This window comes from Botryllus schlosseri, chromosome 16 (genome assembly GCF_051294905.1).
Source record: "Botryllus schlosseri isolate E-star chromosome 16, Bs_hap1, whole genome shotgun sequence".
Classification (NCBI taxonomy): domain Eukaryota; kingdom Metazoa; phylum Chordata; class Ascidiacea; order Stolidobranchia; family Styelidae; genus Botryllus; species Botryllus schlosseri.
In genome coordinates this window covers 20,087,011-20,112,181 of record NC_137251.1, presented here as the reverse complement: position 1 = coordinate 20,112,181, position 25,171 = coordinate 20,087,011, and the positions used below count along the sequence as shown (strand labels likewise).

Sequence of the window (25,171 nt, the reverse complement as noted above, 5' to 3'; positions counted from 1 at the left end):
GTGTTATTGTGTCCATGAATATATTTAATCGCTGGTGCAGTTCTTTCACTTAATGCGCGGAATCGACTTTTCTGCGTGATTCATCTCCTTTCTACGACCCTATATGCCTACGTTCCTGCGTACTCGATTTGTACTTACGCTAATTTCTTAATCATTGCCTCGATTGTAATTTTGTGTATGCTTCATACGACGCCATAATTCTGATGTAGGTTTTTTCATACACCACCTTTAGGGTGTGAATACACAGTCTTTTCGCCAACAGACTGCACTATGCATTGTACATATATTCACGAGGCAGTAAATGACAGAGAATTGCACCATTACGGATAGAAATCAAAACTTACCAAGGTAAAAACATCGGAAGAGCTGGCTATTCAGCGCGGGTTAACGGAATGATTAGGATTGATCGTTCAAATTAGCAGCTAAAATAAGTTGCCTTTAAGAATATGGGTTATAGTGCATCAATTGATTCAAATTACGAGGAGGTAATGTGAAACTAGAAAAAACGGTATTGTTGTTACTCAAACGACTACAACTTGATGTGAAGAGCTTTTCCGGGGTGCTGAACTTAACTATACGGCTGAATAATATATTCAAATTGAAATAAACCCGAATATTTCCGGCTGACACTCGCCAGGGCCAATCGTCGGCACCAGGTATTAAATTTGTAAAAATATTGTATATGTAATGTATATGTAGGATTACCATATTTTGAGAATCTGAAAAGGGGACACTTTTTTAAAATTTCCAGACCGAGAATACCAGAGTAAAATCCGAAAAAATTGGTAAATTTATTGCGACTTTGTAGTTGGTTGACTAAAAAATGGTCAACTTTCCGACTCGACTCCAGAAATACACACTTCTATTGAATATTCCGCTGGTGGATTAAAAAAAGGTCAACTTGTCTCATCTCTCGAAATAAACGCCGGACCGTTACTTGAGCACTGATTTCCTATACCTCAGTTGAATTTTTACCTAAATTTAACCAAAATATTCAAAAAAGAGGACTTTCTAAAATGTCAAAAGAGGAGAAATCCTCTCAAAAGAGGGCGTATGATAACCCTTTGTATATGTATTACATGATGATACGATTGTTGCTATGCAATGTTCTTTCTAATTCTCTACTAGTTGCTGACGATTGTCAGCCGAACATATTCGGCTTTATTTCAATATCAATGTGTTATTACACATTTAAATGTGTCAAACAAAAGAAACAAGTCATTTACTCAGTACAAATATGTCACTCTATTAATATAATTTGACTTTCAAATGAGCTGTCGCTCATTTGTTATTGCACTCAGCTGATCCTGATACAAAGCTGTGATAACTCACGACTTTCTCCAGCAGCCGAGCCTTCATCAGTTACCGATACCGGAATCTTTGTGTTTCTCGAATGCATACAGTGCTTCTTCGCGCACACGCTCGCCTGGGTACGAAGACAGGTAGGTGTTAACGATTACCGAAGCGTGTTCAATTTGACTGAGTGCAAAAAATGTATTACTTTAGTTTGCGATATAATGACCAACTAATTCTAGCTTATTACCAAAAACGTGACGAAAACCACCAAATAGTAAAAGCGGTACTTTTATGTGGATTATGAGACAATGTGGGGTATGCTTAACCTCAAAACTTGACGTTTCTAAATTCAGCGATCAAAAATTATTCGATCAATAAGAATTGTCAGATCGAAGTCTAACAAAACTTGTGTTGCCCAGTGTAATATTTTAGTGTCAAAAAATCGGCGGCGATATAACCGTGAACCGTGAACCAAAATAAATGTCGCTGGTTATCCCAAACCTTCGATATTGATATGTCCGATCGTTGAAATGGTCGGCACCCTATAGCACAATGCGGCCCGCAAGGAAAATAGTGCACCCCAATTTGCAATCGCGTGCATCAGACATGTTTCATTGAACTGCGTTGTCTACGACTGGCTGTATACACCTTCTAATTCATACATACCCGAGCGTAGCATACTGACATTAAAAATACATCATTACGGTGTATGGGGCTTGGGTCGATACATGCCAATAAAACTCAGATTTCGGTCGCGGTCTAAAACGTTGAGGAGCCCTACTTACAAGATAGGTTTTCCGTCCACAACGTTTGCAGGTCTCGGCGGGTCGTGATGCATTTCTATTGTCGTTGAGACTTGAAGGAATGATCGACCTGCAAAAGTTTGGAGTTAATTAAAGCATGTCGCTGTTAATTTGCAAACGCAATTGCCGAAAATCATATCAACGTTGTCTGAGAATCACACGCCCATTCTCGTTTCCATTTATAGGGGATCTCAACCTTTTTATGAGAATCGCGTAAACCAAGACATGTTGGGAAGCTGATTATGATTTTAAAAAAGTCATAGCTTCCGTGCAGCCTTCGTCACTGCATGATTACTAGTTCGAGTACAACTAATAGTGCTCGTATGGCTATTGTAATGTGTTTTGAGCACTGAAAATGGGCGCACGGTAATAATTAGGAAAAGATCTGATAAATAATGAAAGTGCATTTTCTATGGTTGTAGTTTCAACAATGACATTTCATGAACTCGTTAAAACTTGTCCGTTGACCGACCCCCTGGGCTTATGACCCCAGGGTATTAGCACCCGCTTTTTATCTCTACACTTCATGGCTGTAAAACCATTCTAATAAATGCTCTGAAGTTTTTGACATTCGTCTTCAGCTTGATTCCAGGTCTTTTGAATATCGGCTGATATTCGGATTATCTGTGAATGCGCTAGATATCGGATTTATCCATGAAGGCTAAAAAATCTGAGTCAGTATTGATTAATCATTACTTTATATCGCAAATTTACATGCTTGTATTCTATCATCGGTTGACAAAATAAATCTTTCTTTAAAATGTCCCATACCTTTTTCGGCGTGAACTAGAAATAGTGATGATAGAGCTTGAGGTCTGCGCTTCAGCTATTGTGCTCGTAGCTAAACTTTCAAGATACGATGATACGTCTTCGCGATTTGGTTGACATGTTGTGTTCTAGAAATCAGAAACAGTCGCATACGTAGAGGTGTTCAACGTACCCAGCGCGAGATATCAAGTAGCAGCTGGAGTAGCGCGGAAAATTTCCTCACAACTGCGACTAGTGAATTTATATTCAATTACATGTAGAAGTATAGGAGTATCAGAAACATGTGAAAACTACTTCAAGTGAAAGTATGAAAAACAAAAGGTCTGCAAAGTATTCGAGTGAGCAGTTCAAAAATCAGACTTGATGGTTGGGTCGCATACGTTCAACAGTTAATCGGAGGTGGCTATTTCGAGATTGCAACATGTACCTTTCTCGCTGATGCACTGGCACCAGAGATGAGCATTGGATTGGACAGGATCAGGATTATGGGTTATTCTCCTTGGATCCGAATCGGACTGGATTGTGATTTTGAAAAATAAGGATGGACTTGGACTTTGAGCATGCCAAAATCCGGACTCGGGCACACTGATTTCGCAACCAGAAGTGCGGGTTTATAATTAAATAGCTCAGTGTTTATATAGCTCAGTGCAGGCGGATGGAGAAAAGAATTGTTCCCAGTGCTGCCAATTGACGTTGATAGTTAATGTACGGCGCAGTAGTAGTTGCTCACCTATATATTGTGATTAGGCTGGTTCTTTCGTCTATAATATTTTATGTGCTCATGGAACAAACTACTTCGGCAAGTTTGTTGTGTATTGACCCCGGAAAGTGAATGCATTAGTTATTTGTCTTGTATAGGTAGTAGGCACATTTAGGGTAAGATAGAAATATATTATTTTTTCAAATTTACTTTCTAAATATGCTACTGGTTGAATTCCAACCGGTGTATGTGAATTCACTGCAGTGGAAAATTTTACGTTAAAAAAATAGTGTTGAATAGTGTGTTCATATAGGAATGAACCCGGATATTTCCGGATGACATATTTTCGGCTGTCATATATTGTGATACGATTGTTGATATACACTGTTCTTTCCAATTCTCTACTAGTTGCTTACGATTACCTCTGACAGCCAGTATAATTTGAAAAAAATTGTATACTTTGGTATATTGAAAATTCTCTAGTTGTAATAACTTCGCTTCTACACAGTGGGATTGAGTCGGATTTGACGTGCAGCGTTTGTTCAAACCAACTTAACAATTTTATCAACCAGCCAGTAAAATTTATAAAAACACTATTTTGATCAACCTTGATGTCACTCATTGCTCATGATGTGATGATTTAGGTATTGATAGCCATCTTGCTAGTCTAGTTATTTAGATTCGTGTGGCTAAAATGTGAAATGAAAGTTGCTGTGTCATGCAGACATGGGGTGATTACTTCACGAATGTAATCGATTGCGATTACGATTACTTGTAAATCCCGCGATTACGATTACGATTACGATTACAGCCAAATCAGGAAGTAGTCGATTACGATTACGATTACTTTTCAAAAGTAATCACGATTACTCACGATTACATTTGTTTTGCTTCTTAGAACTAAATTCAGAAGAGATATTGGAAGACAATATAAATAAGGCTCGCGATGAAAAGGTCTAATGAGATAACAACTTTCTTTATAAATCATAAGTCATTTGCTTGTTACGTCATACTGCACCCATTGCCCACCTTTATGCAGGACTATTCGTCGCACCCAACGATTTGCATTCTTGCCAGGTCCGTAACTACCACACCCGAAACTCCCCAATAGGACCGAGAGCGAGCTCTAAGGGGACTCAGAAGTATTTCGTAAATCAACATATTTTCAAGACAGTTAATTAACTTGAAGATTTACTTCGAGCTTCGGGATTTAATGTCTCTAAATAGCTTGATTTTGAAATGCATACCTCTCCCCCTCAGGAAAGAAAGCATGCATAACTTATAGGAATGGGCATTTCGGTGGCGGTCATTACCCCGCATCACATCACACGCCAAAAGACGTATGCAATTTCGGCCAACATGCAACTCCACAAAGTGTTCTACCAAAGAATGACCTTGGCAAAAACGTTGGGTATGTGTCCATTGTCAGTTGCCGCGCTCTGTGGGCGTGGCGAATAGTCCGTCCTTCCAATCTGAGCCCGAACAATGCAAATGCCATCCAGGGCACTTACAGAGGAATGAAGACATGACAATTTGTGTCTGCGTCTCACGAAAGTTTTTCCTTTAGTCTGCTACGTTTTTGCGACTACAGTATCTTTATATTATATTAAAGACGGGAGGTCACGAATTAACAACATACAATAATGAAATTATAACAACATACCAGATGCTATAATTATGAATTACTTGCCCCCAGCTCTACCGGTAAATCAGAATGAATAGCAATATAATGCAATTACCAATATTATTGACGAAATTCAGTCATCAACTTGAAAACTGACCCCCCCTATGGGGCCCCAATACCCAGGGTTGAAATGACTCGAGTCATGATTCGGCTCGAGTCGCGAATTTTTGGTGACTAGACTTGACTCGAGTAATTTTTTGTATTGACTCGACTTGTACTCGAGTCATCTTGCATGACTCGAACCAAGTCATATGACTCGAGACTAGAACGGCCAAGACAGACATTCCATGCAACTTCGAAGAATAGTAAAGTTACCACATTATTTGTATTTCGTCTATCAGTCCTGATACTTGGAAATAGGGCCGTAAACTGTGAAAACTGATGAAAATTACTATATTATGAATACGAGCTATTCTATATCACTCGAGCAGAGTTGAAAAAAGTGGGTTGAAATGGATTGATCAGAATACTAATCCGTGAACATAACGACTTGGAATCGTACCAGAGTAAAAAAATATGACTCGGACTCAACCCTATACCAGCTCACTTGGACTCGGACTTGACTCGGGGGTGAATTGAAAATGACTCGACTTGACTCGAGTCAAAACTATAAAAGTGAGATTGACTTGTGACTCGGAACATTGTAACTTGGTTATACAACCTTACCAATACCAACGTTTGGAGTGGGGGTTGAATTGCTGTTTTAGTCCTGATTGTACCAACAACCCACGCTAACATGGTGTATAAGCGGATGGCTATGGCGACAGGTATAAATGTCGAGTGAAGAATTGTGAAATAACGATTGGCGCCCGTTTCAAGTAGTCATATGAGAATAAGATAAAGTGAACTTAAAATTCTACCTTCCACTTAATACAGATACTGCAAGCTGCCGTTATGCCGTTGCGAGAAACGGCAAAAAAACGGCTCGTTTATGATATGTAAACGCAGCTGTTGATTTTAACCATCGTAATGTTTTATTTGACGAATACAAAACTTCAAATCTTTGTCCGGTGTACGTACAATACATACGTGTACTACATAGATAGGCCTACTGCTCGCCAAGCAGCAACGGTCAAACTGCGTTTAGCTATAAGCATAACCAAACATCAATGCATAAGTTACTATTTGAAACTAGGCAGAGTGGTGATTATTATATTGCTGCGAGGTAGTGGCGTCTGGAGTGTATTGATAACCTGATATACAGCATGGACTGTTTTAACAATCACACAACAATGTACATCGAATATATATTTACTACGTGTTGATACTTCGTACGCAAGGACGAGAAAAGCTAATACTTCAGACGTCATAATGAGCAATGGCGTTTGAAAATCAACCGCTTGCGCTATCAATAACCTGGTATAATATCTCTTCCTTGTTCACGACTGTTCGGTTATGTCATATTCATTCTACAAATAAAAAGTAATCGTTCTTTCACAAAGAAATCGATTAGATATGTGAAGTAGTCGATTACGATTACGATTACTTTGGATTTTTTTCGAATGTAATCGATTGCGATTACGATTACTTGAAAATGCTGTAATCGTCGTAATCGATTACGATTACTAATCGCGATTACCCCATGTCTTGTGTCATGTAGGTCCACTGTAGTTTCGAGTGTAGGCAAACATTGGAATTATACATCATGTAACAGACCAGAATTATATTTCAGAGAGCCTAATTATTCTCTGTGTTCTTCTGTTTTTTCAGTTATAGATCGGAAATTTGCGTTTTGAAAATATTTTTGGATCAGGATGGAGTAGAACTGACTTGAAAATTTTCAGGATCGGACTTGGACCGAAAGTATCATAGTCCGCTCATCACTGACTGGCACATCAAATAGACAGAATCTTCGAAGATATATTCATTCACCGAGATGCAGAGCGTAATTCATGCGGTTCTTATGACAATTTCTCTCATAATATTGGCGTAAAGTTATCGCAAAATAACTACTACTTTTATAAATCCAAACAGCAAAAAGCAAGTATTATGCCTGCAAAGCTGTTCAAGAAGAACGGTTGAAGAGGAACTACGATATTCACGGTCTTGTCTCGTACATAACACTTGCAAGAGCTAACAGGCCGACGCTCACAAACCAGAAATTCGCGATTACTCTTCACGTAACAATGGGCGATTGTTTTGATTAGAAGAATACCCTCGACGTCACCATCGGCGATTGCTTTGATTTCGATTCTCATAGCAGACTCGTCGCTTATTGAAGCGAGCTCTCGAGTTGAAAATTGGCAGCTGTTAGGCAGGCTACAGTAATGTGATTGAACTACTCTGTAGTAGACCCATCACGTTTGATGTGAAGTTTTTGATCTAGTCGCCATGTATGAAATGTTATAGAATGATGCCGTGATTGGCTAATGCTACAGGAACTATATTGTTACTGTAATGGCGTTGCTGTTTGGCTGTCGTTTTGACCGGCTTATAGCACGAGGTAGCGGTAATCGTATAGCTTGCGGCCAGGGCGCAAAATTTAATTAAACCGGTATCAATCGAAATATATTTTTACGCTGATTCTTTTGTGAATAGACGTGATTGGAAGCCAACGAAGAATTCGGTTCCGCTTCAAATCAAAATACATCAAAGACTGTGGCTTGCTAGAAAATCTGCTTTTGGATAGAAAAGTAGTTCCTTCCTTTTGATCCTAGCAGGAGCTGCAGCGGCCTTCATTGACCCCGAATGTGAGTCCTTGCAGAGAACCACCAAAGAGAAGAATATTTCAGAAAGATCTTCACAAAATTTGAGGATGCGATGATAAGCTGATTGATTGATTTCAGGCTGGATTCGAATATACGTGAAGCTCCAAAATTGACATAGCTCATTGCATCCAAGTATTAAGATGCAGAATATCAATTTTGCTATGATGGCTGCAATCCATATATTCCAGTCAACTATTGCAGATTGCAATTAAGTTACTTGTCTCATAGGGATGATACGGCTTCATTCTTGAGCCTTATCAATGCTTGGTGGACAATTGTCAATTGCTGACACGGATTTTCAGCGAACCCCTTGGCCTAAGCAGCGGTTCCACAAGATAGTAAAATCAATATTTTTCGCGATTTCTCTAGTTGCCGTATCAAATGGAACGGATATAATCCCCAGAATTATTACCTGTAATAGCAAACCTTACAAGATCTGATTGAAACCTTACAGTCACTGTTACATCTTATGGCAGACTTGTTTGCAGAGGGGTATATGTTATTCTCAGAAAATTCCAAAGTGGCCCGATTGAACGAAAGTTCTCATGGTATAACCAAGCAAATAAGTGGGGGAGTTTACTGGTGGTTTATGAGAAGTTGCCAATTCTAAAAAGATACTACTGTTCCGCTCCAGCCTAAAAACTGATATAAATTACTGAGAGCGTGATATTTGTGTTTCAAGTTCAACGCATAATCACCTGAATAAGTAGTGCAAGATAGCAAACGTCTTCATCGGCCAGTTATTTAAACATTCTGCTCCTTAGCAGGTGTGGGCATAATGCTTCGGGTATTGGTTTTAAATAATGATTCAATTCGAGCTGTGAAGGATGTTTTTTGAGTACTGAAATGATACGCTTCTTGCTACTAAGAGTTAATTTGTCAATGAGGACTATAGTTTCGATACAATTTTCCACCGTAGAAGCCTTGAAATCTCGACTGGTCGTTTCACAGCATAGGAACCATGTAATACAAATGGCAATGGAAATGACATATCCGTGAAGGCGTCATCAATCCACACCATCGTCATAAAATGAATGATATGGTCATGGTCGAAAAAAGCATCAAATTATGATGTAAAACTTGCATTATCATGTCTGTGGAAGCATAAAATTCCGCATCTTCCATACTGCGGTGACGTTATATAATGCACCACTCTAGTCAATACTCAATTCAGAATCGAATCACTCAGCTACACGATTTTACCAGCCCTAATCCCAAACTTCCATCCTCGACCTAATATACTGTAGTATTAGGAATGTAGCCAACTAGAGTGTTTTAATCATACTCACCGACCCCAAGTCTTCCAAACATTGCTCCGCTAATGCATGTTCACAAGCAGTGAAAGTAAGTTCCAGCGCTAAGAGCGTCAGTGACGACACGACTTCGTTCATCAAAAACGTCTCAGATGCATTGCCGCTTTCCTTCTCCATAATTTTGTGGATCAGGGGCGTTAAGATCGGACTGTAGATGATATTTGCAGGAGCAGTAAGGCACCGAATATTTTTTGAAAACGATGTAAAAGGGCCGACTTGGATAACTAGATTAAATCAGTTGTCTAATCTGGCCCATTGGATCGAATTGCCGGTAATATAATTCTAATCGAATTTGTTCAATTTTTCTGTGTTCTCATTTTACTTCTATTCTAATTTCAGGATTCCCTGAATATGCTGCAAAAGAACAGTATAGTCCGGTGCATAGACATTTTCCATTCTCGTGCTTTTGAGAATGGACTCTGATTTTATGTGACATTATACGTATGATAATCAGAGGTGGTCAGTAACGAAGTACTTCTACTTTTCAGAAGTACTCAAGTAGTTTCCCTCTACTTCTGGTACTTACTCAAGTAGATCTGATTTTATCTACTTCTACTTCTACTTCATAATATTTTTGTGATCTACTTACTTACTTTTCGCTATTTTCAGTTTACCAAGTAGAGGTAGTTTAATCCCCCAATACGAAAGATAGTCTGAGGAATTCCGGGGCTGTTTTCACGGAGTACCAACATTTATTATTCATAAAAGTCAAGTAAAGCCCAGAAATTTTGTTGCGCTTGGCGCACAGTAGTTATGGAATGACAGATGTGTTTTCACGAAAGTATCAGTGAATACTGAATATAATTTAGGTACCGGATTGCTTATGGTTCCACTCACACCGCATTGTCACCCATATCAAATATTTCAGCACAGTAAATATGTCCCACCATAGCGTTTGAAATTACCGTTTCGCAGGGTAGCAATTATCTATCCTATCGTTATCTCGCAGCCGATGACGTGATGTCCTGCTAATCTGGAAAATTCGGCTTTTTGGAACGTTACACCTGTTTTAGCAGATCACCTTTGAGGCTTTATGGACAAGAGACAAGGAATTTATTTTCCGCGTTTTAGAAGTGGTATTTGTATTTCATTTTCAATTCCGAGTATGATACTCGGAGTATCATACTTTTTCTAATTACTTTCGATTCTTTTGTCTGCAGAACAAACATGTTAAAGCATGAAAGCAAGTGTAGTAATGCCTCTATTTTCCGAAAATGAAGCCGCACTAAATATAAATTTTACGATCCACGATATTTTTTATTAACGTATACTAATCGCGTTGTTTCGACGCGACACTCCGATGTCAATGAGTGCCGATTTATCAGGCGTCGAACCCTGTCTGCTTCGCTGAATCTGCTCATGGACTCGCTAACCTTGCGTATCAGTCTTGTATTTGAACAGAATCAAGCAATCCAAATCGAATATTAAACAATGTGATCTTCGGAATTGCTTTAAGAATACCAATATGCTATTACAAGAGAGTGAGATTCGCAATAGTGCTTGCTCGTCCGTTGCTCGATGGAATGGATAAGGATGCAACAGCAACAAGGAAATTATATAGGCAAGCGAATAGGAAATTAGAACAGTAATCAAATAATCAGGATTAAAATCAGACAATTAGAATGATAGAACAGTAGTCAAATAATCAGGATTAAATGAGACAATTAGAATGATAAAGCGAACTAGAAATAAGGACAGTTGAATTAAATACTGATTCCTCTAAAAACATCAAATAGAGAACAAATAACATGCGCAATCGCAAACACTCCCCCATTTGACTGAACCCAGTCAACAGAATCGCACCAATATGTAAACGATCGGATGAGTCAGTACTCAGAAGCGTATACAGATCTGTAACCGCACAAGTACGACGACTGTACAATACAAATGTCAATTCGAAATGGCACGTTCCTTTGGGTCACGTCACAACTTCTGAGAACCATGGGGTTTTTAAAGCGCAAAACAAAAAGGGCCAAGTAATACTTATATCAAATCCAGTCAACGTCGATACAAAATAGTTCGGTGGATCAGCCGATTAAAGACATCAGGATAAGCGACTCGATCCAAGATCGACTAAATTTGGTCTGAAGGGGCGAACAGATGATTCAATTCCCGACTGTTACAGTTACATTTCAATACAATACACATGAGGTTAAATGACAAATGTCCATCGTATTAGAAGCTATACAACCTTCGATCATATCGACGTTCAATAAATCACTTCTGAATGGTAGACAGGCGTTCAACAACTCTACTAGTGATGACAACCAATCACTTTAAAATTGTAGAGAGCCGTTCAGCAAACTCTATACTAGTGATACTAATAAATCACCTGCAATCGTACGGAGGCGTCCAGCAACTCAACAAGTGACGAGAATATACCACCTTAAAATGGTAGAGAGGCGTCCAGCAGATCTGCAAGCGTTGAAAACGTTGTATGACGGGAAATAGAACGTGGGCTCCGACGCGAACGTTTGTCCCAAGTGCTTGATGGCGGTAATCAATGTCAGAAGAATCCTGTCACTGTCGCAAAAACTTCGTTGCCGTTGGAGAAGATGAATCCATCGTCGCAATCGTGGAGGCGGCGCTGACAGCATTCAACTGTGTAACGATCTTGTATATAGCAGTCAATCGAAACGACTGTTCACCAAACGTTGTAAGACGAAAACGAATGAATCTTGATTGTCGCAACGGTAAACGTAGATTGGGGAATTGGTCGCAATCGTCCGTTCCGTTCAAATAGAAAACGACATCATTCAACTGAATGTAACAAAAGATATAGCAGATTCGGCGCCAAGCAGAGAGTCGGCCAATCCTCGATGAGCAGCAGAGTCCTGAATATAGACTAAATACCTGCGCCCGATTCGAAGAGAGTCTTGAAGAGACCGGCTTGAATGAGCTTTAATGCGAATTGCTTCCAGACTCACTATGGATGGCGAATCGATTCCAGACCAGCATTATTGCGAATTGTTTCGACGCGACACTCCGATGTCAATGAGTGCCGATTTATCAGGCGTCGAACCCTGTCTGCTTCGCTGAATCTGCTCATGGACTCGCTAACCTTGCGTATCAGTCTTGTATTTGAACAGAATCAAGAAATCCAAATCGAATATTAAACAATGTGATCTTCGGAATTGCTTTAAGAATACCAACATGCTATTACAAGAGAGTGAGATTCGCAATAGTGCTTGCTCGTCCGTTGCTCGATGGAATGGAGAAGGATGCAACAGCAACAAGGAAAATATATAGGCAAGCGAATAGGAAATTAGGACAGTAATCAAATAATCAGGATTAAAATCAGACAATTAGAATGATAGAACAGTAATCAAATAATCAGGATTAAATGAGACAATTAGAATGATAAAGCGAACTAGAAATAAGGACAGTTGAATTAAATACTGATTCCTCTAAAAACATCAAATAGAGAACAAATAACATGCGCAATCGCAAACACGCGTAAAGTGTTGAAACCCTATCCGATAGAACTTCTCCGTATTGCTCTTCGCCTAAACTTGGGGCCTTATAATATGGGTTAGGGCGCCATGCCATGATATTCACTAAAACGGGGTCTTCTAGTAAGCAAACGCACTTTCATAGCAATACTATAATTCGCATCCCATGTTGCGAATGAATTCTTATTCTGTCGAAAATTGATACCTCCTGGGATGCATCAAAACGAATCAAGCTCTCTGCACCTTCCGCATAGCTCAATTTGCAGCTTTTGACAGTCCATGCGAACGAATTAAGACTGTTTTCAAAACTACTTACTTACTTAAGTAGATTTAAAGTCAGACAATTCTACTTCTACTTCTAGTAGTTTTTGGTGGCTTATGGGAGAAGTACTTCTACTCGTACTTGAGTAGATTTTTTCGTCGCTACTTCTACTTCTGCTTGAGTAGCTTTCTTGACTACTTTGACCACCTCTGATAATAATGCCCCAGCGAGTCTGATGGCGCGTTATTTAAATTGAACGTCCACGAACCTGTATAACAAAGTGAAGGTCATGCCTTTACGTACAAATTCTTCGACCGTTTGAGGCGTCACAAACTGTTAAAATACATTCGATGAAGCTTACGTCCAGAACAGTGCTTCTTGGCCGGTGTTTCGTGTAATACTAGGGGCTCTGTAAGCCAGCAGCCAGCCCAAATCAAACAGAAATTGCGAACGCTTGTTATATATAATGAGATTTCTGACTCAATATGAGAAAACGGACCAGTCAATGGATTACCTGGCTGGTACAAACTACCAATCTAGTTCGTTGATGGTGAGCTAACTGCTGGTGTTCTGGGTAGTTTTAGTTGTAGTTGCGGATTGGAAAAGCGAGTGGTTGTAATTTTAGTTGTAGTTGCGCATTAAAAAAATAGTCGCTGAACAACTTGAAAACCCGCGTTGTTCTTTGGCGTTAATCGTGCTACCAATGTACTGCTATGTGATTTTCTCGCAGCCATTGCTTTCGCAGACTCCTCACTACCGACACCCGAGTTGGGTGTCGAAACCACTCTCACTTCAAAGCCGAAACCACAGCATTTCAAATGCCGATCCGATTCCGATTTAATAAAAACAAATGAGTTGCTTTGGAATTGAATCCAGTTAGCTGGGTTTTAGATACTTATTTGAGAGTTTTTAAAAGTTCGTTAGTTCTATAGTTCTGGTTATAATTGTGAGTTTTGAAAAGCGAGTAGGTCTATTAATAGTTCCAGTGGCGCATTTTGAAAATCCAGCAGTTTGTACAAGTATGGTAGAGACATAAAACCATATTTCTGAGTCTCCGTTTTATGTAACTATTGAAAGTAGCTCACCACATTGGGAATGAACCAATGATAGTTTTTGTCGGTAATCCCGACTTCCTCGGCTGCTGATAAGAAGATGTTGACGTGATGCATTTGACTCATCAATAAAAATGACCTGTAAAAGTATACGATTCTCAATATAAGACGCGTATGCATGAGCACTAGGACAGGCATTTTAGATCAGTGCTGCTCACTCAATGTTACCTTATTATCTACATTGTAACTGTCAGAGTGATTTAATTCCGGTTCGAATTTTAGGCGTCCGATCGAGTCGAATAATAAAGTATAAATAGCTACCCCGTAATAATATGGTGGATGGGAGTGGGAAGTTTAATTATTTACCTTTTATGCTCGTAAAGAAAAAATGCCAGTTGGACTTCACGTAAAGACGAGTTGCGAATATTTCGACCATTCCACTTCGTTACAATCGGGCTTTGGATACGAAGCTGGAGAAAGGAGCCACAGCTCCGGAGCCGTGTGTCTTCTGCGGAGCCGGAGCTCCACATCAAATTCAAGTGGAGCAGGATACGGAGCTCGAACCGGTCGTTCGAAAAGTAGCTCCGGCTCCGATGTACTTCAAAAGATGCTAAACTAGCCTACTACTAATAGCTGAATTAACATAATTTTACGGTAATCGTTCACAAAATTAGGAATTGTTGCCTCGTTGGCACCACCTTTTATTTACAACTAATCATGTTGATACGAAGACGCGCCAAACCTGGTTAGGCTGAATATGCCGCGCTGACCGTATTATTGGTAAGTGCGGAATGTGTTGGAATACGCAGATGATGTCAGCACTGCCAAGCCCTCAAATCGCTCTCCCAAACGACTCCTAGTGAGCTTTCCATCCCAGTGCAATGCAATGCGCTTTGGTGGTTCGTTTGCTATTTTTTTCAAAAATAGACTCAGAAATTTTAAAACGATTTGCAATGCGTCGTCGATAGGTTCCAGATCTTGAAAGATGAAAGTCATTAGGGTCACCATCGCAAGCTTTAATCAGTGCTGCAGTTATCATGGTGGTAGCATTATCGCTGACTTTCAAGCGATCAAAAACCTGGCATAGGTCTTTGTCGTTGAATAGCTTTACAGGCGCTTTTAGAGTCACAATTTTAAAGGAATTACAAGATGTCGACTGCGCTTCGAAATCACTGCAGTGAGAAGTGTCAGCTACATGCGAAGATATAGATGAGCTCTCTGTAAATTTTCCTTCGCTACTTGATCCTGGTGCACTCTCTCGCACTCATGGTCCGTCTATTTTGTTGCATGGTTTTCACTTTCAACACTGTATCTTTGCCACCAATCGTTGCTAATCACGGACCCCTTTGATCCTGATAAAATGTTATGTATCCATGTTTCTTATCGCCGGAAAGAACTGTACTTGCTTCAATTGTCGCCATCGCGTCAGGGGCTCCTATGCCCATCAGACATGGGGTAATCGCGATTAGTAATCGTAATCGATTACGACAATTACAGCATTTTGAAGTAATCGTAATCGCAATCGATTACATTCGAAAAAAATCCGAAGTAATCGTAATCGTAATCGACTACTTCACATATTTAATCGATTTCCTTGTGAAATAACGATTACTTTTTATTTGTACGAGGACTATGACATAAACTGAACATTCGCGAACAAGGAGATATTATACCAGGTTTATTGATAGCATCAATGTCAGATTTCCAAACGCCACTGCTCATTATTACGTCAGAAGTATTGGCTTTGCTGGTTATTGCGTAATAAGTATCCACTCCACACTTAGTAAATAGATACTCGATGAAATTGTACATTGTACATTGTAGTGTAATTATAAGAACACTCGCCATGCTGGGTATCAGGTTATCAATACACTGTAGATGCCACTGCCTCGCAGCAGGATAATATATACCACCCTGCCTAGTTTCAAATAGTAACCCATGTATTGATGTTCCGTTATGTTTAGTTAAAACGCAGTTTGACCGCTGTTGCTTGCCGAGCAGTAGGCGTATGTACGTGCGTAATTACACCGGACAAAAATATAGCCATTCACTTACACAACTAGTTAGCCTGGGTTGTAGCTAGAATCAGTAGCATGACAGCACTTCGTCCCCACCACGTCAATTTTCAGGTTGATGACTGAATCTCGTCAGTAATATTGGTGATCGCATTATATTACTATTCATTTTTAATCCTCTCTCAGTCCCGATGATCACATTTACCGATAGAGCTGGGAGCACGTAATTCATAATTTTCACACCTTGTATGTTTGTTATAATTACTCTATTTTAGTTTCGTGATATCTCGCCTGTTATATAATCAAAAGATGTTGTATAGTCGCCCAAACGTATCAGACCGAAACTTTCGTGAGACGCGCACACAAATTACCATGTCTTCATTCCTCTGTTGGGGTCCCGGGTGACATTTGTATTGTGGGGCTCCGATTGGAAGGACAGGACTATTCGTCACGCCCATCTAGCGTGGCTATTGACAACGGACACATACCTAGCGTTTCGGCCTAGGTATTTCTTTTGTAGCACACTTCGTGAAGTCGCATGTTGGTCGAAACTGCATATGTCTTTTGAAGTGTCGTCACTGTCGTGACGCGGTATTGACCGGCACCGCAATGCCTATTCCTATGAATCAGACATGCTTTTTTCTTTGGGGAGACGTATGCATTTCAAAATCAAGCTACCTAGAGACATTAAATCGCGAACCTCGAAGAAAATTTTTAAAGTCTATTAAGTCTCTCAAAAAATACTCCATAATCTATGTTGATTTACGAAATACTTTTTAGTAGGGATGGCGTGAGCGTTAGGTTCACGTTCGCGTACTGCATGTAAACCTCAGAAATCTAGAGATTTCACGTTCACCAACGAACCTTCGTAGGTTCTGCACTGTGAACCTTTTTCACGTAGACTATTACAATTTTCCACGTCATTATTATATATTTGGTTTAAATTCTTTACATTTCAACTTCAGGCCACTCTATGCAAGGCGCTGGCAGCATGAAAAAATCAACACTAATCAAACAACTTGCCAATCTCTAAAATTTCCCATGCTTTGTTACAATGGTTTGCTCGAAATGTTCAGCTTTCCTATTGTAAATATTTATTAACTCTATGCTGTGAGATTGACCCACAATCACACAACATCACGAACGAAATACAGTATATGTATAGTGTCAGCAAATGATGCGTATTCAACCAATATTGATATTGATATGAAGAATACGACGTCTTCTTATGTAAAAAAGCCATTTGCATAAAAAAAAATCCGTCGATTACGATTAGGGTGTTGGCTACGGCGATATAAATTTTTTTATTAGCTAATATCGGTAGCAAGTATAGAATCCAGTTTTACACTTTTCTCAATATCAATGTCGCAATAGTCGGACACCGAATACATTGTCCGGTCTGTCCTGGTCCATTAAGGCGTAAGCTTATATTCCCTTGCAAGTCCTCGTCCAAATTGACGGCAAAGCGACGGAAGATATGGATTTTATGGGATTATTATAGCATTTGATTGCTCAAGTTGATATATTTTGTGAATTTTGAAAATTCAGCATGTACTTCAGTATTGTGGCATAATGTGGCCGGAGTCGTGTACGTACGTACATTTATATATCGCTTCCCAGATATGTAGAGTTTGAATTACCAATGTGACGACACGTGACGTCATAAGATTAACGTTCGCGTTCGCACAGACAGAACCTTTCAAAAAGGTTCGCGTTCACACGAATCTGAACCTATCAGGGGTTCCCACCATCCCTGCTTTTTAGTCCCCGTCGAGCTCGTTCTCAACATTATTGGGGTGCGGAAGTTACGGTCGTGACAAGAATAGCCTACCAATCGGTGGGTGCTAGAAATCATCCCTCAAGTTGGACAATGGACCCATTATGACGTAACAAGCAAATAACGTATCATATCCAAAGAAAGTTGCTTACACATTTTAGGTCTTCTGTCGCAATCCTTATATTGCCTTCCAAATATCTTCTAAAATTGGTTTTAAGAAGCAAAATTAATGTAATCGTGAGTAATCGTGATTACTTTTCCAATGTAATCGTAATCGACTACTTCCTGATTTTGCTGTAATCGTAATCGTAATCGCGTGATTTATAAGTAATCGTAATCGCAATCGATTGCATTCATGAAGTAATCTCCCCATGTCTGATGCCCATAGCTTACTCAGCTTGGCTTCAAAGTCGCTTTGTTTTTTGATACATATTTCTGGCCTGCTGATTCCTTTAGTGATGGCCATTTGTTTTCTGTTTTAACACTCTGTCTAATCTTTCAATGGCATTGACTTGTGTGATGGTCTTTGTGGCAGCCAGGAACCAAAAACCTATTACTTTATCTCCTACGTCCTTGATGTGTAACTTTACTGGTTCATTTTTCGCGTATGACTGCTCTCTTAGGTGTAACGCATAGGCCTACTGCATAACTTTCCTCAGAGTAGGCAGCTTCGATCCCGTAATATTTCCTCAGATGGCCCAACTAGGAAATTTTGTGTCTGCGACCGTGATCTTCTAATTTTCTTTGAGACTATTTTACTAGATGACAATATTCTTTATTTTAAATACATTTGGCACTAGAGCTAATCCTAGAAAAATAAATATACATCAACTCAGTCAAGCAACAAAGAATAGTTGGAAACATTTCAGTTCTCTTAGGTCAAACACATACTGCACAACTTGAGCAAGAATAGTCGGATTAGATCCAGTTAATGATTCCGGAAGATAATTTAATCCTAAATTGGAAATAGTCCTACCAGCATATTGCTATCTTAGGAAATAACATAAAATTTAGAGCAACCGTTTGGCTGTTTCCACTGTCACTGGAAAAGACATTTAAAAGCTTTGTTTTCTATCCCAGAAGACAGGAAAAGAGTATCAGGTCCATTAGATCGAATAATGCAATACTGCTACAATATTATAATCACTAATCCTGCGCTAGACTTGCTAACAGCATGAGTCAAAAAGCCACCTGCATGGTATGTCCTACACCTCAGTCATAAACACAGTTCCTCAGACTGGTTAGGCTGAATATGCCGCGCTTACCGTATTATTGGTATTTCTCATACCCACAATTTCGTCATCAGCCAATGAAGCCGATTATTGCGTGATTTGAAAAATAATGATCGCCATGCATGTCACAAAACGGGATTGATGCTTTTGTAAGCTGAGCAATTTAACTAATCAATTATGAGACGAATATATAAGCGACGCCGGAGGATAAAAACGGGACCTTGCTGCGCATGTTTATTTGGCGGCCTGAATGCCGCCCGCCGAGAAACATCGACTCCTTTCTGAAATGAATGAGCAAATGCACGTTCTTTGGTGATGGTTATTTAATAGTAGCGCGAAATTAGACAGTGTTGTATTGTGTATGCCTACGAATTGAAATTCTATCCAGCGCATGAATGTTTACTCCAGTAACAATTTTCGAACGTAATCAGGGACATCAAACGAAGCAGCCCAGAACGCCATTATAGTCTGCATACAATTGTCGTGATGCGAGTTAGCAATGTTATGTCCGAACCCTCTGCCCATGGTGTTGGATATAAGAGGGCAATTAGTGATTGGATGCGCGCTTTTCAATTTATAATTATAAATTTTGTGTATTCATTCTTGTCTGCGTATTCTTGAATTGTCGCTCAATGTAACTTGCAAGCTTGTAGTTTAATTGGTCACTGACTTGCACAGTGCTGGCGTTCAATTAAGATTGCAAATATTGACGGAACACCAGATTCTCAGTGACTCGAGTTTATTCGATTCGTCTGTAGGGGAACCTTCTATATTCCACTGACGATGGACGGACAATTAAGGAGCGCACCAATATCAAATTTCAAACTATTGGGTATTTGGTAGAAAGTGGAATTTTACTGATAATGTCGCAACATGCGCTCATTTCAGCAGTTACAATTGAACAAATCGCACCATTTTAAGATCAGATTGTTGCAGTGCTGGTATCAAAACGTCGCGTCACTGTTTCAACGCAGTACAATATACATAGCAATGGCATGGAGTAAAGCGAGTTATCGCGCGGATGTGACGTCATGGATAGACGACACGAATTAATTAACACATCACAGGACTTTGCACACCCACACAAAATTACGGTTCCTTGCGACGGCTACAACCGAACCACTCGATAGCTTTCGAAACCGGGGGTGGAGCCGGAGCCGGCGCAGTGGCATCATTGAGTTCTGGTGCTGGTGCCGGAGATAATTCATGGTAAATAAGAGCTACGAAGCTGGAGCAGTTTAAAATTTTAGAGTGCTCCTAAGCAATGTTCCCTCTGATTTTTGACGAGTCAGCGCACACTCAACAACTCACTGCGCAGACCCTTGGAAAACTGTGCCGAACGACTAAAAAAAGGTCATCACTTCGGATTTTTTGTGCGCAACTTAGATTTTCTGTGCGCAGAGACCGTGTCAGCACTGCGCATTTGCGCACGTGCGCAGCTTAGAGGGAACATTGCTCCTAAGCCCAATGGTGTGAGTCGATCTTCACTTCGCAGAAAAATAATTTCCACTGACGGGCGTAGCTTTTTACTACATGTGATGGACGACCACGACCACGTTCGGAAAAAAGCCTATTGAAGTTGATGCCATAACTCCTACTGACAGGCGGCGCATACTTTCAGTACCCCAATTTGTCGTATTTGACATGAAGCTGTTGTTCACGAATTTACGAATAATACTATATGACTAGCCTTATTCCTTCTCTCTTGGCTGTTAATAGGGTTTCCGTGAGAGCTGCCTTCTCGTACGTGACCTCGAACGCAACCGTGTCAATCTCCCGTTCCCTGGCTTGCTGCATGCTTGCGAAAGTGAAGTCGAACTCTGAGACGTAATATCATCTGGTTGATCCGCTACTTCGATACGAAATGATTAGTGCTACATATCATTATGTCGAAAGCCGCTCGTCGAAGAACAAGGAAAGTACGTGATTGTCTCGGTCAAGCGTGATTACTGCTTGAACAATTGGACTGAACGTTGCGATAAGTTATTCGCTATCAACAGGGATAAGTTATTCGATATTAACAGGTCATAAGAGCTTACCTTTGTTCTTCTCCCCGAGTACGATGGCCGATTTCCACTTGTATTTCTCAGCTGCCATCAACATGGTATTCACAATAGCGTCGTCAGAAGGGTAGAAATAAAACATACTGTTCACGTCGTCGTACTGATCGCAATTCGTGAATGATCTGATTTCGAACACAAATGATTTGCAGTAATACAGACGTACCTATTGGCAAAAACACGTAATCTATTGTGTGAAACGGCTATATATTCCAAATAATCTCTCTCCGCTGTCAATTATCAGCAATATGACTCACGACATAAACATTCTGAGGTGCATTTTTTGGTTGAGGGGATAATGGAGGGATTGAGTATATATATCATTAATTGAATCTGAGCGTGGATACAGTGAGTTCACATAATCCGAAATTTGTAAATGAGTGAGTGAGCCACAAATTTCTCAAAGCTAGCGCCCTGTGTACTATACCTCGGCGGGAGCTCGGAGCATTAACGGAATGATTGGAGCAGTGAGAGTAAAAGGGTATTTTGAACGACATAAATCCATTTTCATAATCCCTATAACAATAGTCATATTTCTGAACTAAAAGCAGTAACATGAATATTTTGTCACGTCGTCTGCGATAATTAACTCGGAAATCCTCACGAACGCTCTCGGCAACTGTTGGTCGTAACGCAGCAATGACTTTTCAAACCAAACATCCAATCAGTCAATCAATAGACGTATTAACGAGCCACCAACGCCTATTGAGTATAAGTTCCGAACTCTCAGGTAAACAGCCGTTCAACGAGCTTCATGACGTTTTAGGCGATAAACGAGGATTTGAAAGGGGAATTTCCAAGCAAGCTAAGTACAGTGGCTTGGTCAGTAGCAAAATTTGTACAGAATCATGACTCTGTAACGAATACCGTATCGACTAGAAATCAGATTAGTCGAAAAGGTCAATTGGCGATACACGTCCGTATTGAAAATAACTACTGGGTTTGGGTGATTGCTACCTTGGGCGTTGGGTACATGGTTCACCACATAGGGGAGTGATGTGCAAAAAAGAATATGAAATACTTACCTAGCGTTATTATTAAAATAAATCGGTATGTCATACTTTACCGAATTGGTTTTCATTTTAATCGCTGTTTACATAGGTTGTTATTGTTTCGTTAACTCTGGATAAGGATCCCACTAAAAGTCGAGTCCAATATTAATATTATATTATTACACTGCACTGAATATAGTCGTGAAAGCAAAATTGAATCATACAAAAATACGAAATCGCTCGTACTTGTCGAATTAAAATAATATATGCTTGTATACAGCCCTATCGAGAACTCTTGTTTTGGATATCCTAGGTACAGTGATACATATAAATGCATATCCGAAATGCACTATAGAAGGCACACAGTGCTGTTATATGCATAGGCCTAGAATTTTGTTGTTACGGTCGATAATGTTCGAAGGTGGGGATATTTCTTTACCACTTTTCCTCTTTACCGAATACGCTGGAGCAAACTCCAGCAAAACATGTTGCCAGCTAACAACAAAACTACTCACCCGGTTACGACGAATATCGGTATTCGATTTTTAACACCGGACAACCTGTCGCAGCTCAGTTTCTTGCCAGCAATGATTACAACCGTCAGGTCGCGGTTAAGTATCTCGTCTAAAGATCGATGTCACATGCTCACAGTGGTTGTATAAATCTGGTTTAACTATTTAAATGGTGGCCATGTTACACTCCTGTTTACATTATTTTGAAGAACATTTCCGTACGGAAAATGTAATCTAATTGGGAAATGATACGTAACTATTATACTAATTCTAATCCAATTCGGAAAATGTGACCAGCTTTTATTCCATTTCTAATCTAAGTTGAAAGAAAACTGTGTAACTATAATTCTAATTGGAGTCTAGCTTGGAAAAAAATTGCTACTAAAATTCTAATCTAATTTGAAAAGTGTTCTTTAACTGCAATGCTCATTATAAAGTAATTAGAATAAAAAGATTGTATAGCTATAGTTCGAATTCTAATATAATTTGAAGAAACGGTAACTATAATTTTCATTCTAATTCTGTCCAAGCATTGGAGGTTTATCGTAGGCTCCTCCTCGCCATCTCATCCGCGTAGTAAGCGATGTCTTACAAAGAACCTAGAAATGGGCGGCTGCGGCTGCAACACCAATGGGTGCGGGTTCGAGTCCGACCGAAGTCGACTACCGAATTCCTAAGTGTTGGAGGTTTACGTAGGCTCCTCCTCGCCACCTCATTCGCGTCAGTGGTGTCTTACAAAAGCCCACAGATGTGCCGTGCTACAAGTCGGCAGTTACGGAAAATAAAAAGAATATTGGCCTGGTGTAAATGACCTTAGTAGTCGACAAACACCATGAATACCACAAAACAAACAAACCTACTGCCACCAAACAACAACAACTCTAATCTAATTTGGAACAACGATAATTGTAATTATAATCTAATTTGGAAGAAAACTATGTAAATATATTTCTAATTCTAATCTAATTCGGAAAAGCTGAGAATTTTCTAGTTGTCCAAGTCTGCTTAGCCGTCGACAATCCTCACCGTAAGCATTCGGGTAGTAATCCAGGTTGAATTCTACCGGATCTATGACCAGATCATTGCCGTGCTCGGCCTTTGCGGCAAATAGTTCGACGGTATAATGAACGATATTGTAGTATTCTTCGGCGTAATGGTCGTAGAAGATTCCTGAAATCAACTCACGCATGAATCGTGTGTTACCAACATCGCAATTAATCGATGGTCAGACTAATCACCATCCAAGATTAGGTCCAGTGAAGGTACACGCTGTAAACATTTCTCAATTTGGCATTACTCTTAACGGTATTTGGAACTATGTAGGACATTACTCAGATATTTTCGTAATTGGTATCTGGCAACCCTGATTAGGCCCTCTCTTGCACCACCCAAACTTGGACATTCCGATGACTCAATTGATTAGATTGGGCTGATTAGAGCGAAATGCCGTTAATGCAATCCTTATCTGGTTTGTGAAAAGTCTCTATGTTCTAATCTTAATCTAATTTCCTATTTTCTGTAAATGCTACAGGATAACTGTATGATGCACAACAAGCCAGGTTTATTGTAGAGCCAGTTGTCACTGTTATGGTTATGATAATGAACTCTGATTTGATATAATCTTAACTTTATTCAATTTCCAAGTTTTCGCGAAGTTATTAATTTTAATTCTAATGCAACTCAAAAAATATTTGAAAAACTGAAATCTTTATTTGTCCAGCTCTATACACTACCAAAAATATTGTTAACCTACATCTGTAATATTACAGTATGGTATATTACAGTAAGACTATACCTCAACTTACTAATACGTCCTGCACAAAGGCGCATTAAACTTGAAAATTCGACTCACCAACTTTCATATGAAATAGGCAACACCCGAAATGTGCACTCAATATGTTCGCAATCGCCATTACACCCAGAAGAATCATATTGAGTATTCAACTCGAACAGTTGCAGCAGAGGACTAATTACTTAATATCTTCACCATCCAAATTAACTGAATATAGCACCTTCAGAACTAAATTCAATTCAACAGTCTATGAAGCGACGCAAAAACGAAATCGCCACCGATAAATTCACAGCTCCTGTTCAACCTTTCCGATATGTCGACTCGTTTCATATTCTTATTTAACGCTAGTAGTCACCAATAGCAACCCTTTCACGGGCAATATTTGCAAGGCATGACACGCCGCGGTATTCATGCGACACTGTCGCTATGGGATGAGAGCGCACGACCTTAGCAGATTAGCCCAATCGCCTAGCGATTCATACTATCAGGTAGTTCAGTAAGCGCTCTGCGTTGATCCACAACAGAACACGGTAATTGTGTAGGCCTATTTGTGTAAGACCTAACGCGAAATCGCGTTTGTAGCCATGATGCCTCTAATGCTAGACTTACCCCGTACTTTTAGCACCGAAAATGAGGATATTTTTTTCTCGGCAAGTAAAATGAAAGTAGAATTGTTGGGTTTGAGTTTGATGATGTCTTATATTTTAAAGCCAACAAATAAAATTTATTTCTCAGATCTGCGATCTCTTGGTT

At 39.7% G+C, this 25,171-nt stretch overlaps 1 protein-coding gene across 1 annotated transcript in view; it reads right to left on the bottom strand.

Moving 5' to 3' along the window:
• Window positions 1–24,706, bottom strand: part of LOC145458658 (uncharacterized) — a 52,816-nt gene extending 28,110 nt beyond the window's left edge. Inside the window, exons 1-11 of the mRNA XM_080337093.1 lie at window positions 24,479–24,706; window positions 23,653–23,796; window positions 22,630–22,738; window positions 21,102–21,247; window positions 20,753–20,882; window positions 14,072–14,177; window positions 13,255–13,319; window positions 9,249–9,420; window positions 2,871–2,995; window positions 2,082–2,169; window positions 1,333–1,426 (exon numbers count right to left, since the gene is read on the bottom strand). Of these exons, the coding sequence (XP_080193219.1) occupies window positions 1,333–1,426; window positions 2,082–2,169; window positions 2,871–2,995; window positions 9,249–9,420; window positions 13,255–13,319; window positions 14,072–14,177; window positions 20,753–20,882; window positions 21,102–21,247; window positions 22,630–22,738; window positions 23,653–23,796; window positions 24,479–24,557 (1,258 nt within the window). The 5' untranslated portion in view covers window positions 24,558–24,706. The remainder of the gene's footprint in view (window positions 1–1,332; window positions 1,427–2,081; window positions 2,170–2,870; window positions 2,996–9,248; window positions 9,421–13,254; window positions 13,320–14,071; window positions 14,178–20,752; window positions 20,883–21,101; window positions 21,248–22,629; window positions 22,739–23,652; window positions 23,797–24,478) is intronic.
• Window positions 24,707–25,171: the final 465 nt, after the last annotated feature.